At 38.5% G+C, this 15,035-nt stretch overlaps 2 protein-coding genes across 2 annotated transcripts; both read right to left on the minus strand.

Annotated features, from left to right (window-relative positions):
* Window positions 1-1,545: 1,545 nt before the first annotated feature.
* rabif (RAB interacting factor) lies at window positions 1,546-2,885 on the minus strand. The gene is made up of 3 exons (XM_056251346.1): window positions 2,698-2,885; window positions 2,402-2,561; window positions 1,546-2,163 (listed from the first exon to the last, which is right to left on the minus strand). The coding sequence occupies exons 2-3, from the start codon at window positions 2,546-2,548 to the stop codon at window positions 1,915-1,917; spliced, it is 396 nt and encodes a 131-aa protein (XP_056107321.1). The 5' UTR covers window positions 2,549-2,561; window positions 2,698-2,885; the 3' UTR covers window positions 1,546-1,914.
* A 555-nt stretch (window positions 2,886-3,440) lies between these two features.
* On the minus strand, window positions 3,441-14,583 carry adipor1a (adiponectin receptor 1a). The gene is made up of 9 exons (XM_056251530.1): window positions 14,439-14,583; window positions 12,880-12,956; window positions 12,581-12,778; window positions 12,364-12,477; window positions 11,872-12,043; window positions 7,136-7,322; window positions 6,848-7,035; window positions 4,695-4,888; window positions 3,441-4,598 (listed from the first exon to the last, which is right to left on the minus strand). The coding sequence occupies exons 3-9, from the start codon at window positions 12,722-12,724 to the stop codon at window positions 4,470-4,472; spliced, it is 1,128 nt and encodes a 375-aa protein (XP_056107505.1). The 5' UTR covers window positions 12,725-12,778; window positions 12,880-12,956; window positions 14,439-14,583; the 3' UTR covers window positions 3,441-4,469.
* Window positions 14,584-15,035: the final 452 nt, after the last annotated feature.

The following is a 15,035-nucleotide window of genomic DNA, read 5'->3' on the forward strand; positions in this document are numbered from 1 at the left end:
CTTAGTCGTCTTCCGCTTCAAAAGTAGAGACGCTTGATTTCCTTTCTTTGTCCGACATTCTCACCAATGCAGATTTTTTAAATAAGTTTTTTAAATTGTAAAATGAACGCTTAAATTCTCCAAATCGCATTGGAAGGGGAAAAGGTCATCGTATATTATCGCACCATTTACGTAACGATCAATAGGCCTACTAACAAAGCTTTTGGTTTAGTAATGGTCATAATTTATTATTAACATATATACATATATATATATATATATATATATATATATATATATATATATATATATATATTACATCAATTAGTTTAATTATAGCAAACACAATATGCAATTATATTTCAAATCTAGCACACATAGTAGCTGTCTATAACAGTAATCCAGGTTTTATTTTCAAAACGCGTTTGCTTTATCTGCTCGCGAAGGCTTAAGTAAACATATTAAGTAACAGATGGTACTCTCATGAAACCTGTGATCAAAACAAAGCTTTTATATATATGATGAACCCCTCGAAAACTTTTGTAGATTTATGCGTTTAACCGTCTCCCCTAAAGTGCTTTCGAAAGGCAGAAGTAGGTTCCCATTGAATTAAAGAAGTGACTTGGTGGCTCGCGCGGATTGATAAACCCCAGCTTCATTTTCACCGGAACTACTTCTTTAAATGGACTCTTTCAAGTTACCCACTCGGAAGTAACAGATGTTGTCCAGGGACGATGAATTTAGTCACTTCCCACCCGATTGTCATCTAAAATCACGATTAACCTCTGGCATGGGGTGACGTCGTACAGATAGCACACAAAAACCGTTTGAATAAATAATCCGTGAGCATTTGCACCGTCTCGTGACCCGATTTCGGAATGCATGATCCTTCAGCGGGAAATAAAATATTGTGCCAAGACAGAAATCATCTCACCGTACTGGCGTTGCGATTGACTTTTGTCTTTACATATCTCTGTGCAGAGGGTCCATCAACATCCAACGTAGTATTCCATGCGAGCAATTTCTATGAGCACGTACCGCAAGTCAACTCGGAAGGTGTCGCCCCCTATGAAACGCAGGACAGCGATACCCGGTTCCCTTATCCGCCTATCGCAGGAAACCGCACAGTTATTCCACCGAGGCAGAATGACCGAGGTGTGGCAGTTGTAGCCTGACAATATCGACACTTTTGTTTAATGGTCTTAAAAACACAACATATCGGTGTTTACTGCCTTGTTGTCCCCTAAATCACGAGTTTAAATCATACATGTTCTTTAACATTTTTACTCACAGCAGCACATTCAGTCAGAGTGATACATATGCTTCTCGCCTAAAATGGTATTCTTTCAAAACAAGACTACGTCTACAACAGACATATTTACCCTATATGTGTGAGTGTGTGTATATACACACACACTAAAATATATATACATACATATACACACAGAGAGAGGGAGAGATACAAGACGCATTAAGCAACACCTTTCTACAAAAAAAATCTCATAACTCTCATAACAGCTGTTATATTTTATTTTTTCAGTATAATATTGCAATTCTTGTAAATGGTCAACCATGAATTTTGTTAATTTGACAAGCACTGACCTCCTCCTAAATCTCCTCATACACAAAAGTGACTTCATGTGTTCTGAAAAATCATAGAGAGATAATAGAAAGGTCTTGTGTTAAGGAATGTTTAAAAGGACTGTCTCCATTCATCTATGATGTTAGACAGGTGTACATGTTACCATACAGTTTGGTGAGAATGAAAATGTCACAATAATAATAAAAACTACAAAAACCAATTAAATTTTTCTAAACTCTGTGAAGAGAGCAAAAACAAGACCTATAGTAGTTTTTTTTCCAAACAAGAAAGCTATCCGAGTTACATAATCAAATACAATAGGATTTTTCCAAACAGTGACTTCAATAAGTGCTCTATTCGTGATTCACCCTGTCCAATGCCACATAGAAGCTCTTCTTGTCATCCAGGCAATGCCAACCAATGGGTCCAATCTCACAATCCGCACAAATAAGGTACTTCACTTTGCCTACATCTTTTGTGAAACCCACGTTCTCAAAAGTGTACATGTCATCAACCAGCCAGTGAGCTGTTAATGTGTCCCCATCCAATGTACCGTCTGACTGACCAATGGAGGTTTTCTTTCTCATTGAAGGGAGAAACAGCTAGTAAATGGAAAGGGATGTTGCATGGAAAACAGATGACATATCAGTCTTGAAATAACATCATCATTGTATATAATATAATATATATTTAAAACTACAAGTCAGTTGTGCAAACAGACATATCATGCCTATCATTTTGCAAATTACTTAGTGTAAATTACAATGAATTATCATAATGTAACATATGTACCATACCTGTATTTAAAATGTTTTACACACAAGTTTTAAAACAAGTTACCTCCTTTTCTGCAAACACTGCCATGCCTGGGCAGAGCACTTTGGAAGAACATCTCTGGCACAACACTGATTTCACATTTTTACCATCGTCTGACACGAGAGAGGGGTCTACAGATCCCTCGGGAGAGGACTGTTTACTGTCATCCATGTTAGTAAGCAAACTAAAAACATAACATAAGATCAATCAGAATTTACCATAAATTACTTAATTATGTTCAGTCTATCAATGCATCAACATGGTATTGATATAATTAGCTATAACAGGCTAAATAAGAGACTCGTAACAGGAATACTCGCCTCCAAGTCAGACCATAAGGAAAACCGACCCTGCATAAGTCAGAATTATCCAAATATGGTCTTCGAAATGTTGAGTACAAATATGGTAACTTAAGTATAAACACAATAATAGACAGTAGTTGGAAAACACTGGCGGACTAGTGTCAGCTACTGCTACATGCGCAACTGCTAAAGCAGACCGGCTATAAACAAGCCACGAATTCGTTCCGATCGGCTCAGATTAACAGACTCCATTTTCAGACGCAGTTATGTTTTAACATAATGGGAACATCCTTTTAAGATAATAAATTCAGATAATATATTTTTTATATATTCCCCCGGTTTCACGGACAAGGCGTAAGCCTAGTCCCTGACAAAAATGCATGTCTGAGCTGTTGTAGCTGAAAGCAACACTGACGGATCTTAAAATATGTTATTGCTATTGTTTTGTCTCAAAATGCACACTAGGATTTTTTTTTCTTTTTCTAAGGCGTGTTTACAAAAGCTACTTAAATGTCTGATTGAAGTAAGGCCTAATCTTGGCACAATCTAAGCCATGTCTGTGAAACCGGGCCATTATTGTATATAGTTATCCTTTGTTCAGATATCATTTGCAAATAATATCCTGGTTCAGAGATAGTTGTTTGCAAATGTATAATAATTATGAACCTCCAGGGATTCCATTTTGAATGTATACAAATCTCCATTTTTACTTGAATGATAATCTCGACCATATAAATCAACCAAATAAGAGAAACTCAAAGTATGACCCATAAATATTTATTTGAACATTTCACATTTCAGTTAAATGCAAATGATTTACCACCTCTACACGTAACAGATGAATATATGGTTGTGGTAAAGCCACACAGTTAGCTTATTTATTTAAAAAGGATCAAACACTACTTTTTTACAAACAGCAGTCTGAGAAAGTTCAACAATAAAGGTCAAACTTTTTGGTTCATTTATGTAACCTTATTATTAATTTGATTGGATTGCTTGCAAAGTAAATTAACTAGTTATGTTTAAGACTAATGAAATTTACTACACTGTAGTTTTGGCCCATCTATTTTAAACCTATTTCCAGTGGCCTAAGGCACGGGAATATTCTTATACTTTACAGGAAAGTTTATACTTTACAGACTGCACAGATGTATCCATGCAGAGGCTTTAATAACAATGATATTCAATATCTGCGCTGTAAGGTGCAACAGTTGACCTGTTTACATTTTCAATTGACCTAGAAGTAAAAATTAAATTATGAATGTGTTTGAAGCAGGTAGATTGTGCCGAAAACCCTCAAACCCTTTATTTGCCCTTTGTGCGTTTTCCAGTTATTTTGAATAAAAAGATATCAAAGACATCTCTGCTCTTCAGTAAAGTTTGGGCAATAGTTTGGATGTGCATCAAATGATGTGAAGAACTGTTCATTTACATTAAGAAAAACTTGGATGTATTATATTTTGAGGGGGCATCTCTACAGCTCAATGAAAGTGCTTTTCACTACTAAAGAAACACATTCAAAACCCAAGAGATTGTGTTTAAATTAAAGATCGATGATAACAAGGGTCATCATGTTTCAACCTTCAATTATTTGTTCAGCCAACGGCGCCCTTAAACCACACAAAACCTTTCATTAAGGGAAATTTCATGGATTCTTTGTAACAGAATAAAAATGAATAAAAGTCAAAACGATCAGGAAAAACTCAAAGGTGAATAAAAACAAACCAAGGAATGAGTATAAATGGGGGCACTAAAAATCCTAATTGAAAAGCGATGTGTTTGTAGAGCTCTCAGAGGAGAGTGTCATCAGTGCAGCCTCCCTCAAGGCCATAGCGGAACTCCTGAAGGTTGGACACCCCATAGAAATGAATGAAGGCTGCTGCCACCACCAGCACATGGAATATCTGGTGTGAGTGAAACTAAGAAGAGAGCAAATTAGGCGAGTAAAACATCTGCATATCACTATACTTAAGAATATGACTATGAAAATAATTTCTGACTAAGGTGTAACTTACCCAAATATCACACTTGCCCGGGAAATAGCGCTCTGGAATTCGTGCAGCATATAGTCCAGCACCTGCGATGTACATGGCGCCCATTAAATAGAACCAGCCCATCTGTCCAACAGTAGTGGCTTTGACAAAACCCTCCTCGATGGTGAAGTGCATGGTGGGGACAATCCCGCTCAATCCGAGACCCATGAAAACTCCTAAGGAAAACATTTTTCAAAAACAATTTGCTATGAATAAATGCACCGTTGTCTTGTTGTAGTATTATTTTAGTGTCACTGATATACTAGTATAATTTTTTTATTTTAAATTAGTTTTCATTTTAAATGAATACATTAATAGTGTTTTTTACCCATTTCTTTTTATAAATATGTCTAGACTCTATATAGGTTTTACTTCAGTTTTTGCTTTAGTTATTTTAGTACATCAAGTAAATGAAAATGTGAAATGTTGATTTGGCAACTAGCTAAAATGAAAAATAAAACAATTATAAAATTTCAGTTAACATTCATTTCTATTTCAAGTAAAAAAAAAAAACAGTTTTATGCGTTTAGTTTTAGTTAACTATAATAAGGTGAATTAACCTTGTATTTACTCTAATAACCAGATAAGACAAGTTGAATGAGAAACTGCTGCACAGAGTGACACCAATCAGATGGTATTTGATGTTTAAAAGTCACCATGGAATCAAAATGGACAATTCTTCTTTATTTTCTTTATGTAAAACTGCAGTGTTTATTTAATGATTTATCCGTACACATTATGTTAGTACTTTATTTTACAGTCCTGTTCCCCATATACTATGTATGTACTACTTAAAGTAATTGCAATAACTGGGTAATAAACTAGGTACCTACCCTTAAACCTAACCCTAAACCATGTAGTTACCTTATATTACCAAGTACTTTCTTAGGTAAGAACACTATAAGTACATGTAAGGGCACGTACTGTAAAATGAAGTGCAGCCCACATCATTATAATTTTTTAATCAACCACATTAATATCCCTTCCCGCTTGCAACAATGTCTCTTGTCCAATGACACGTGCACTGGTGCAAGGGTGGGACATTCCTTTCCTCCAGCAACATGTCACTCAAATGAAATCGCAGCAATTAACAAACAAAGGCAATCCAATTATCCAATCAATTCCCGATTGAGAAAATCAAGTTTCGTCCTACATTTTTTCTAGTTCAAGCAGCCATTTCACTCTGATATACGTCCAGTGCTCAAAGTGAAAAAAAAAAAAAAAGTGTTGGTGAATTTGCGCTCCAGGGGCAGGGAAGTCAGAGTACCTGCAACATGTGAGAAGTGCCGGCACGCAAGATAAAGTGAGGGTACGCTACAGATTAAAATACAGAACTGCCGGTACTACCTGATTAGAGAAAACGGAGAAAAAGGTTGTTGTGTTCCCTTTTGACATAGGTAGGAAAACTTCAACACCCATAATGCACTGGGCATGTTGCCATCCAAAGCCATTCCCAGTCTATGGATAGGCTTGACGGGAGTCAAATACTGCTTTGCTTTAAGTGTGGGAATCTGCAGGTCGGAGTAATGGGCGTGACGAAAGGCCTTTACAATTGGTGGCGAAAACTGCCTGTTAGTGTGTGGGGTTAGTTTCTGTTGTAGCATTTCACCTTTTGGCACGGCCATTATTCCACCCTGCAGCTACCTCCTCCTCTTTTGCTTTAGTAGGAAATAAGTCTTAGCAAACTTTTAATCATAATGGTATTGAGTTGTATTGTTTCCGGATGCAAGAATTCAATGAGTAAGCTTTTAGTAGGGAGCAAGTTATTTTCGGTTACCAGTGAAGGATCCAGAGCCTTGTAGGCAGTGGCTAAAACAAATAATAATAATGGGGAAGTACAATCTGTGGTTTTCATGAAAGCCCTAGAGCTGTCAAACGTCAGCGTTTTACATCATCAGGTGGACAAATAAATCATTTCTCAATCCAGGCAAAATGGAGAAAGGGTTCATTGTTCATTTACATATACTACTGACGTATCAATACAAAGCGGGTTGAAAATCGATTCTGTGAAGTTACACTTTAACTTCTATCGTCTGGTACTATATTTCTTTACTTCAGGTTTAATCTTTTAGCATTAAAGATTGGCCTAAAATATGCCAAAATGTAAACGTTATGGCAAATACATCACTGCCCACCTGCTCTGGTGGGCCTGTGGCGGGGAGTGGAGAAACGGTCCCACTGAGCAACTACGATGGCTGCTATACCCAACACGCAGACGATTGTGAGGTAGATGAGACGTGGCTGAGGAGAGCAGTAGAACGAGTAGTAAAGCCAGGGTACAAAAGAGCCCATGATCAGCAAAGCAATTCCGGAGTAGTCTAGTCTAAGAGAGAGAGAGAGAGAGACATGAGAAAACAGAGAGATAAGTCACTTAAAGTCATTTCCACCATGAAATAGTGTAGTTAATGAGACAATAAACCTACTTGGAGAAAGTGCGAGAGACTTTCTCAGAATGGCAGTAGACAGTGTGAAAAAGCCAGGAGAAGCTGAGGCACAGCACTGCACCCAAGAAGAACATCCCGAACACCACCTTCTCCTGCAAGGGGGCCATGAAGTACATATTGGGCCTCAGCATGGTAAGTGTGCCCAGGCACAAGAATAAGATTAACCCTGTTGAAAAAACAAAATAAAACCAATTAAACAATGGGTCAATGTTTTTTTGGTGTTGTCTGGATCTTTTAAATTTACTAAAAGCAACATTGCATGTTACAAAATACAACTTTCCTGATATCACAATGAAGAAATATATTTAAAACTAGACTGAAATGGTATACATTTTTTTTTTTTTAATAATACAATGCCAACATGAACAAAAAGACTTGGCACCAGTTATTTTAGTATTATTTTGTATTTTCTAATCATTTGATTTAGCTTTTTTTCTTTAGTTTTCATTCTAATTTTAGTTTAAGTTTGAGTCAGTTTTATTGGTATTGTCAAGTAGTGGCTGTATATGGAGTGCACGACGAAGGAATATCTAACAAACACAGTTTTGATTAAATTCACAACAGATAAAATAGGAGATTGAATAAGCAAACAGTCACTTTCCATAAACGAGACGGGACAAAGAGAGACAAAACAGAGAGTATATACACAGACTAAATCAGATAATTAATAGAACGACAGGTGAACAGAATCATAATCACGGAATCAAACAGGCACACACTAGGAAACTAGGGCCCTGTTTACACCTGGTATTAAGACGGGTTTTGGTCGATCGGATCACACGTAGACGAGAGACACATTCCCGTTTACACCTGGTGCTTTAATCCGTCTATTTTGTCCACTTTCTAACGCATTCGACCACATGAGTGCCTACACTACGAAAGCAATCCGCTCAAATGCGTTTTCGACTACCTCTGGAAGTGGTCAAAAGTGGACAAGCTCAAAACGTTTTAGACCCTGTTTACACCTGTATTTAGCGTCGTCCACTTGTGACTGGATCGACTAGAATGTGACATTGATGGCTCTGGAGACAGAGGCGGAGCTGGAGCGACGAGCGTCCGAGGTGAAGCCAGGAGCTGGAGGACTGAGTCGGAGCTGGTGGGACCTAGGACCAAGGGGCGAATGCGCAGGCAGGACGGCGTCCGACCAAGGTGGAACCAGAGGGATGAGGGAGCCCAGTGGATCTGCAAGGACGATGGTTTCTGGTGGAGCCGAAGGAGGTCGGTCTACAGGGCAAGGTAGAGCGATGTGTTCAGATGTTGGAGGTGGAGCCAGGGGATCCTCTTGAATGTGCAGAGCTGGTGACCTGAAGATCCAAGGCAGATCCTCACAGAGTGGTGTAAGAGGAGATGTCAATGGGCTAAGGAACTGACTGATTTGGGAAGAGGATGTGAGAGAGGAAGGCTGGGCAGGAACTCTGGAAACACAGGAGACTTTAAACTGGCAGGCTGAATTCCACAGTCTGCGGTGGGCTCTAGAGCAATCTCAGTGCAGCTCGCGGGTGGTGAATGGCTGGGCTCTGGATCCGATGGATCTGGAGTGAGGCTGGTGACAACATCCTCAGCTGGGCCGATGGTGAATGACGATTTGTTGTTCACCAGCACCCACTCCACGAAAGAGGCGAAATTATCCCGAGGACCGTTCACTGGTAGGAATGCCTTAGCCTGGCTCCGACCTCCTACGCACTTCCGCTCAATTTCATTTTCCTTCAGTACTACGTCTGGGACTGCGGTGTATTCTTAGGTTTCCAGAAATCAATTTTTTGTAGGACCAATCAGCGAATAGAGGGAGTGGCTGAGAACGATGACGTTGATGTAGCGCGTCAGTTTGAGTTGGAGTTCAGTAACGGCAGCGGAGAAAGATGTGAGAAAATCTATTCGGTCTGTTGTTGCAAAACTTCCGAATATACAGAAGTTAAAGCCGGAGCAAGATCAATGTTTGCTAAGTGTTGTTGGTGGCCATGATGTTGTGGCCCTCCTCCCCACGGGGTTCGGGAGAAGTTTAATTTTCCAGCTCACTCCGCTAGTGGTGAATGAGTTAGCTAAGGCGAACGATAGGGATGTCGTCTTGTCATCTCTTCTTGTTGCACTAATGGAGGGCCAAGTGAGGGAGGCAGAAAGGTTAGGAGTTCGTGCTGGGCAGCTCGGCGTGCACGATGATCACTGTACAGCATTTGCGGCAGATCCGAAACGACCGCAGCGGCATATTGTTAATGATTACACCCAGCTTCGACAGTTGACTGAATACATCACTGTCCTTGGTGTCAAATATACATTTAGAATTTAGAATTGTTCCTTGAACTCTTAAATTCGATGAACAAAACATGCAGCTCTCGTTGACAGACATCTTATTCTAAACATAATCCTCTGATCATTCGGACTTTTATTGCTTAAAACAATACACAAGTAATAACAGAAAACATAATACAAAAAAAAAAATACAAAAAATAATAAAAAACAAAACAAAAATAAAACAATAGGGGGATAATATAAAATAAACATTAACAAGTTAAGAGAATTACATGACACTGAAAAAAAGGAAAATAATTACAAACAGATAATGTTTTTAAGGCTTTTTTTGTTCTCAGACAACTTAATTGAAAAGAGGTATTTTTAAAATTCTTTCACAAATATAAGAAAGATAGGTTTAGCATTTAGATATTTAGATTTATGAATATGGAATTCGGACTAGTTTCCAGCCGGTTTCGGCGCATGACATACGTCACGACCACACGTTAGCGATTGGCTATGGCAGATCCTGAGTGACTCTGTTAAAGTTCAAAACTATTGGATCTGCCCAGAGAACCCGCCTACAAGGAAGTAAACGTTTCTCAATGGAGCGAGGCCAGACTCTCTGTACAAATGAAATGTACGAGAGTTTGGTAGAACCAGGCTAGGAATGCCTTAGGGTAGTGCAAAAAGTCCCTCGTATGGTCTTCCAGTGAACGGTCCCTCTGCTCCTGGCACAGAAGTTGTACAGCGGGCAGGTCCATTAGTGAAGGGGGAAAGGGGAAGAGGAAAAAAAAGAAAAGAAAAAAACACAGCAAAAATTCTCCTGTATTTAAGTTCCAGTCTTGTCACGTAGTGGGAGCACACGACAAAGGAGTATCTAACAAACACAGTCTATTAAATCGACAATAGAGAAACATAGGAGATCAGACACTTTCCATAAACGAGACCAGACAAAGAACTGAGCAAAACAGGAAGCTTAAATATACACACAAACTAAATGAGATAATTAATAGAACAACATGTGAACAAACAGGCACATACTAGGAAACTAGGTCACACAGGCAAACCAGAACAAAGAACAATACAAACTAAATCAAAAGAGCATACACGTTACATGTATTATATTTTATTAGGGATGCACCGATGCCACTTTTTTTTTAGAACGAGGCCAATACCGTCACTTTTATTTTTGGTACTTGAGAATACCGATACCTGTATTTCCATTGCATTTGTAATTGTAAAATATATTAGGTAGAGAAATCATATTTGTGGATTTAATTTGTTTAGCAAATATACATTCTTCAGTTCTTTTCATGCTTAATTATTCGTCAGTTCAAGTGCAAGACGACGTGAAAGAGAATTCAATGCAGTAATCAAGCGTCCGTCTGAGATGCGGCTTTCTGGGCGTGCGCTTCGGATGTTTGCGCACAAACAACTTGTCCTGTAAATATCCTGGAATAATGTAGGGAACAGGGATGTCTGTAAATAAGGGATGCGCCCGACAAACTCGAACGTCTGTCCTGCTGCTCGCTAGTCCACTCCACATTTCGCTTATCAGCTCGAGCACAGCAGCTATATAGGCAGAAATATTTAATTGTTTTAACAGTCTTTATTTGTTTAACAGTCTATAAATTCGATACATTTACTTCACAGACATCCTTCTATGATATATCCATTCTACTGTCTGTTTGCTGTGATGTCAGCGTTTCGTTGTCACAAGCTCTCTACTGTACACGCTGTGTGGTATCGGTTGTTGGTATCGGAGCACGAGCGCAGTATTGGGTCCTATATATATATATATATATATATATTAGAGGTGGGCATAGATTAATTTTTTTAATCTAGATTAATCTAGATTAAAATGGCTCATTTGAATTCTCCCGAAGGCATTCAGAATATGTGTGCTACCCAAATAATGACTAAAAGTAAGTCTTTGGGAATAGTTTGCCTCGCGTAGGGATGTGCATTTCTGCCAAAAATGCCATTCGAAAATCGAGGAGCAAAAGTCGAATATCGTTAAAAACAACAAAAAACAACAACAACGCAATGACAGAAAGGGAGGCCAATTTCATCTTTAGCGATTTGTCATCAAACAAACTGTTTATATATATATATATCTTTATTATTTCTTCTATATTGCTTTATTTTTATTTAAGTTTTAGTAATTTTAGTACTTCAACGTATGCATTTTTTTTCAGTTAGTTGCCAATGCACATTTCTAATTTTTAAGTTTTTCATCTAACAGTTATATTTGACTGTGCGACATATCTGTTTTACACTAGATTGTTTTAAGGTTTTTGCTTTTTTTTTACGGGCACTTTGTTATTCACTCATATGAATATTTATAATCTTGCATGCTCTCAAAATGAGAGCAGTGTTTGTACTTGTAATTGATCCGCTGCAACTTAATTGCACTAAATATATGCATGAGGTGCACAATAGCCACAATTCTCTGTGACGACTTCACACTGTAACCCCAACCTTACCCAACAAATGAGTCCAGATATTCCCAGTCTCTGTGTGGATCCTGAAAATGCTCCCAAAGCAAGCACGGAACGAGGGCATGGGAGGCCGGTGACCGTGCAGGAGGTAGTCGTTGTCTTTTAGCCACTCTGGCAGGACGTGAAAGGGAATGACCCTCCAACGGCCCTCCCAGACCTGCAGAACAGAGATACGGCATTACCGCTTTGTTGCCATGCCCTTCCAAACCTGTATGACTCTATGATATTTTGAAGAATGTTTCAAGTGTTTATGCTCATAGAATGGAACTCAATGGGGTCCAAAACAACATTGAACCCCATTGACTTTTACTGTATAGACAACAACAACAACATAGTCAACAACAACAAAAAAGCAAGTCATACAGGTTTGTGAATGACATGACGGTGAGTAAATGACGACAAGTTTAATTTTTGGGGGAGAACTATCCGTTTAAATTTCTGTTTAAGATTTAAAGGGGTTGTGTTTGATGATCACACCTTATGCACAAACTCCTCCATCTTCTCCATTGCATGGTGAGCCTGAAGTGGTAGCGTCAGAACCTCTCCGGCTTCTTCATCCTCCTCTTCATCATCAGCAAGAGCACTTGCTCCCTGTGGACACAATCAGAGCTCAAAATGAGCCTGCAACACTTTCTGCTGGCAGTGAAAATGAAAGACTCTGTAATGCATTCAGATTAATAATTGCGTGGCTTGCCTCTGACTGGAGTCCTTTGGCTCCTATGGGGCCATTCTCCTCCAGCAGGGGACCCAGCTCCATCAGCTCCACGTCGGCTGGGACGTGGCATTCCTCAGTGACCCTGCAGTCCGCATGACTGGCAGACCTGATTTGTCCTGACATAAGTAGACTGCCCTGTGACTCGACCCAGACCTCTGAAGCCTACACTTCAGTTCACTGTGGGCCAAAAGTAATACATTCAATTAAAACAAAACTTCACTGGCAAAGTCAAGTCATGACAATACCAGTGACCCGAAACAATAACAGAGACTGCTTACCTCTGGCAGGTGCTTTGAACACATACAGGTCTAAACCAGCCTGCTGATGTTTGCCTCTCTATGAAATTGCATTCAATCTTAGAGGGGAAAAAACAAACAAAAACCACTTGGCATGATTATCTCAGTTCAAAATACTGGCTGTGTTTCAACTATTATAATTTGTGTTTTTTCAAACTTTTTCACTACCATGTACTGACTCACTTTTATTATTCATTGAAATGTTCATAGAGTTCAACAGTTGGGTTCCCAAAATAAAATTAAAAATCCTATTCATTTTTGTATATGGGGGAATTGATTTTAAAATGTTAACTTACAAACCTTTGGAAGTTGTTAATCGATTGGTTTATGCTTTTGTTGAAGCCATCAGTCTGAATTATTTAGGTTATCTTATTTTTATCAGAATTTTTTGAAAATTTATTGTTTAACAGAGGTAAACTCTTCTTCCAGGAGAAAAACTATGTTACCCCTAATTCTGCAAAGAAATGTCCACCAATCAGAGAATTGTTACAAGCAAATAGTGGCAAAAAACAATACTTTAGTGAATCCTAAATGATGTAATTGAGTCAGTCTCTGTACGCCCTCAAACTTCTTAAATATTTGAATAATAAATAACCATATTCTACAATAAACGTAAACTATATTGTTTCTATATAGATATTTAATAATAGTTTTATATTTAACTCAATTGCCATTTGTAATGCTTATGGGATTGTAGTAGTCCATTTTACTCTTAAAACGAAATTCTGAACGAGACCTCTTGTTCGTGAATGTGTGATAATGACTGATAGATGATGTACTCATGAGATAAGGACATTGTTGAAAATCTTAATTAGGCTATAATTGTTGTCTTTTTCTTGATAATAATAACGAAAGAATTGTAGAAAAGCACATTTGTATACAGCAGAATAACACGTATAAACGACTAGGTGTTGTTTGAGTAAACGAGGACTCATACACTCATCCGACAACATGCGGAAACAGACACTGAACGAATCCGTTTTTTTGTGGTATGATTTAAAAGATTCGAGTCACGGTGATGAATCAAAATCCTTACCACTAATTCGAATCGAACGTTGGAACGCATGTCGTATTTGATTCCAAATACGTCTAACTAGATATGCAGCTCAGTGGGTTTCAAATCAAACCCGTTATAACGGACAAACATCTGTGTATGAAGTGTCATCATACAGCTCATACCTATGACTAACGGTATTAGCCTGCTGGCTAACAAGGGGCTTTAAATTAGAGGACGAGCAGCCAAAACACCGGCACACGTCATGATCAACACTTACAAAATCATCATACATAACATAGCAACAATGCTACAACAACAACTATACTATATTATTCGCAAAAATGCCCCTAACAACGATTAATTAGTACGAAAGTAAGCGCTTTAAAAAACCCAAAGATGGTATATTAGAGCAGGTTAGCATTGAGACACAGAAACCGCTACGCACCGCTAAACTACTGTGTCTGGATGCGTCTACAACAATATATGAATCACATTTTTGCCTGTGCTTTGAAATAATGATACATTTTATCGTGCAGACGGTTACCTGATTTCCAGAACTGCTGTTAAAGAAATTAGATCTCTTCCGGATGGCCACCAAACACCAGCAGGATGGAGAAAAAAAAGAGTTGAAAGCTGCTGTGTGCAATACGGCGAGTTCAAACTGGCTCTGTTGTCTTTGAAATAACACCGCGGCGGCGCCTCCTGCTGGTGAAAGACGGTCCCGCAAGGTATTTGTAAACCCCCCACATCGCTATTTAAGGGCACTAACCCATTTATTTGGTGGTTCTTGTGAATGCTTCCACATTTACAGCTGTAATCTCCAGCAGATGATTTATTTTATTGTTAAATACCTGGTAGTGAAGGTTGAACTTGAACTTCAGTCTGAGGACTACACAGAAAATACTGAAGCGTTTTACTACACTGCAGCAGCATCTTTGTGTTATGGTCACATTTATATGGCACGTGCTGGCAGCCTTTAGAAAGATTTTATTTTTAAAAACCGAGATGGAGTATTTTTGTTAAATCAGCTGGCCTTCGCTGCCAATCTCCTATAATCCTCAATCCTCATCCGTTTTTATAATCTCTTTCAATGTAAAAGTGAGCATCCCACAACCAACACATAAATAAAATACTCAAATTT

The sequence above is a fragment of the Rhinichthys klamathensis genome, unplaced genomic scaffold (genome assembly GCF_029890125.1).
Source record: "Rhinichthys klamathensis goyatoka isolate OS25496 unplaced genomic scaffold, OSU_Roscu_1.1 h1tg000082l_1, whole genome shotgun sequence".
NCBI lineage: Eukaryota > Metazoa > Chordata > Actinopteri > Cypriniformes > Leuciscidae > Rhinichthys > Rhinichthys klamathensis.

Bases quoted from the DNA above. Each gene is read 5' to 3' on its own strand.
- rabif (XM_056251346.1), bottom strand. From the start codon at position 2,548: ATGGATGACAGTAAACAGTCCTCTCCCGAGGGATCTGTAGACCCCTCT. The intron at 2,164-2,401 runs GTAACTTGTTTT...TCCATTTACTAG, and splicing joins CAGTGTTTGCAGAAAAGGAG to CTGTTTCTCCCTTCAATGAG.
- adipor1a (XM_056251530.1), bottom strand. From the start codon at position 12,724: ATGTCAGGACAAATCAGGTCTGCCAGTCATGCGGACTGCAGGGTCACT. The intron at 12,044-12,363 runs GTGTGATCATCA...TCTGTTCTGCAG, and splicing joins TGGAGGAGTTTGTGCATAAG to GTCTGGGAGGGCCGTTGGAG. The intron at 7,323-11,871 runs GTAAGGTTGGGG...TTTTTTCAACAG, and splicing joins TATCTGGACTCATTTGTTGG to GGTTAATCTTATTCTTGTGC.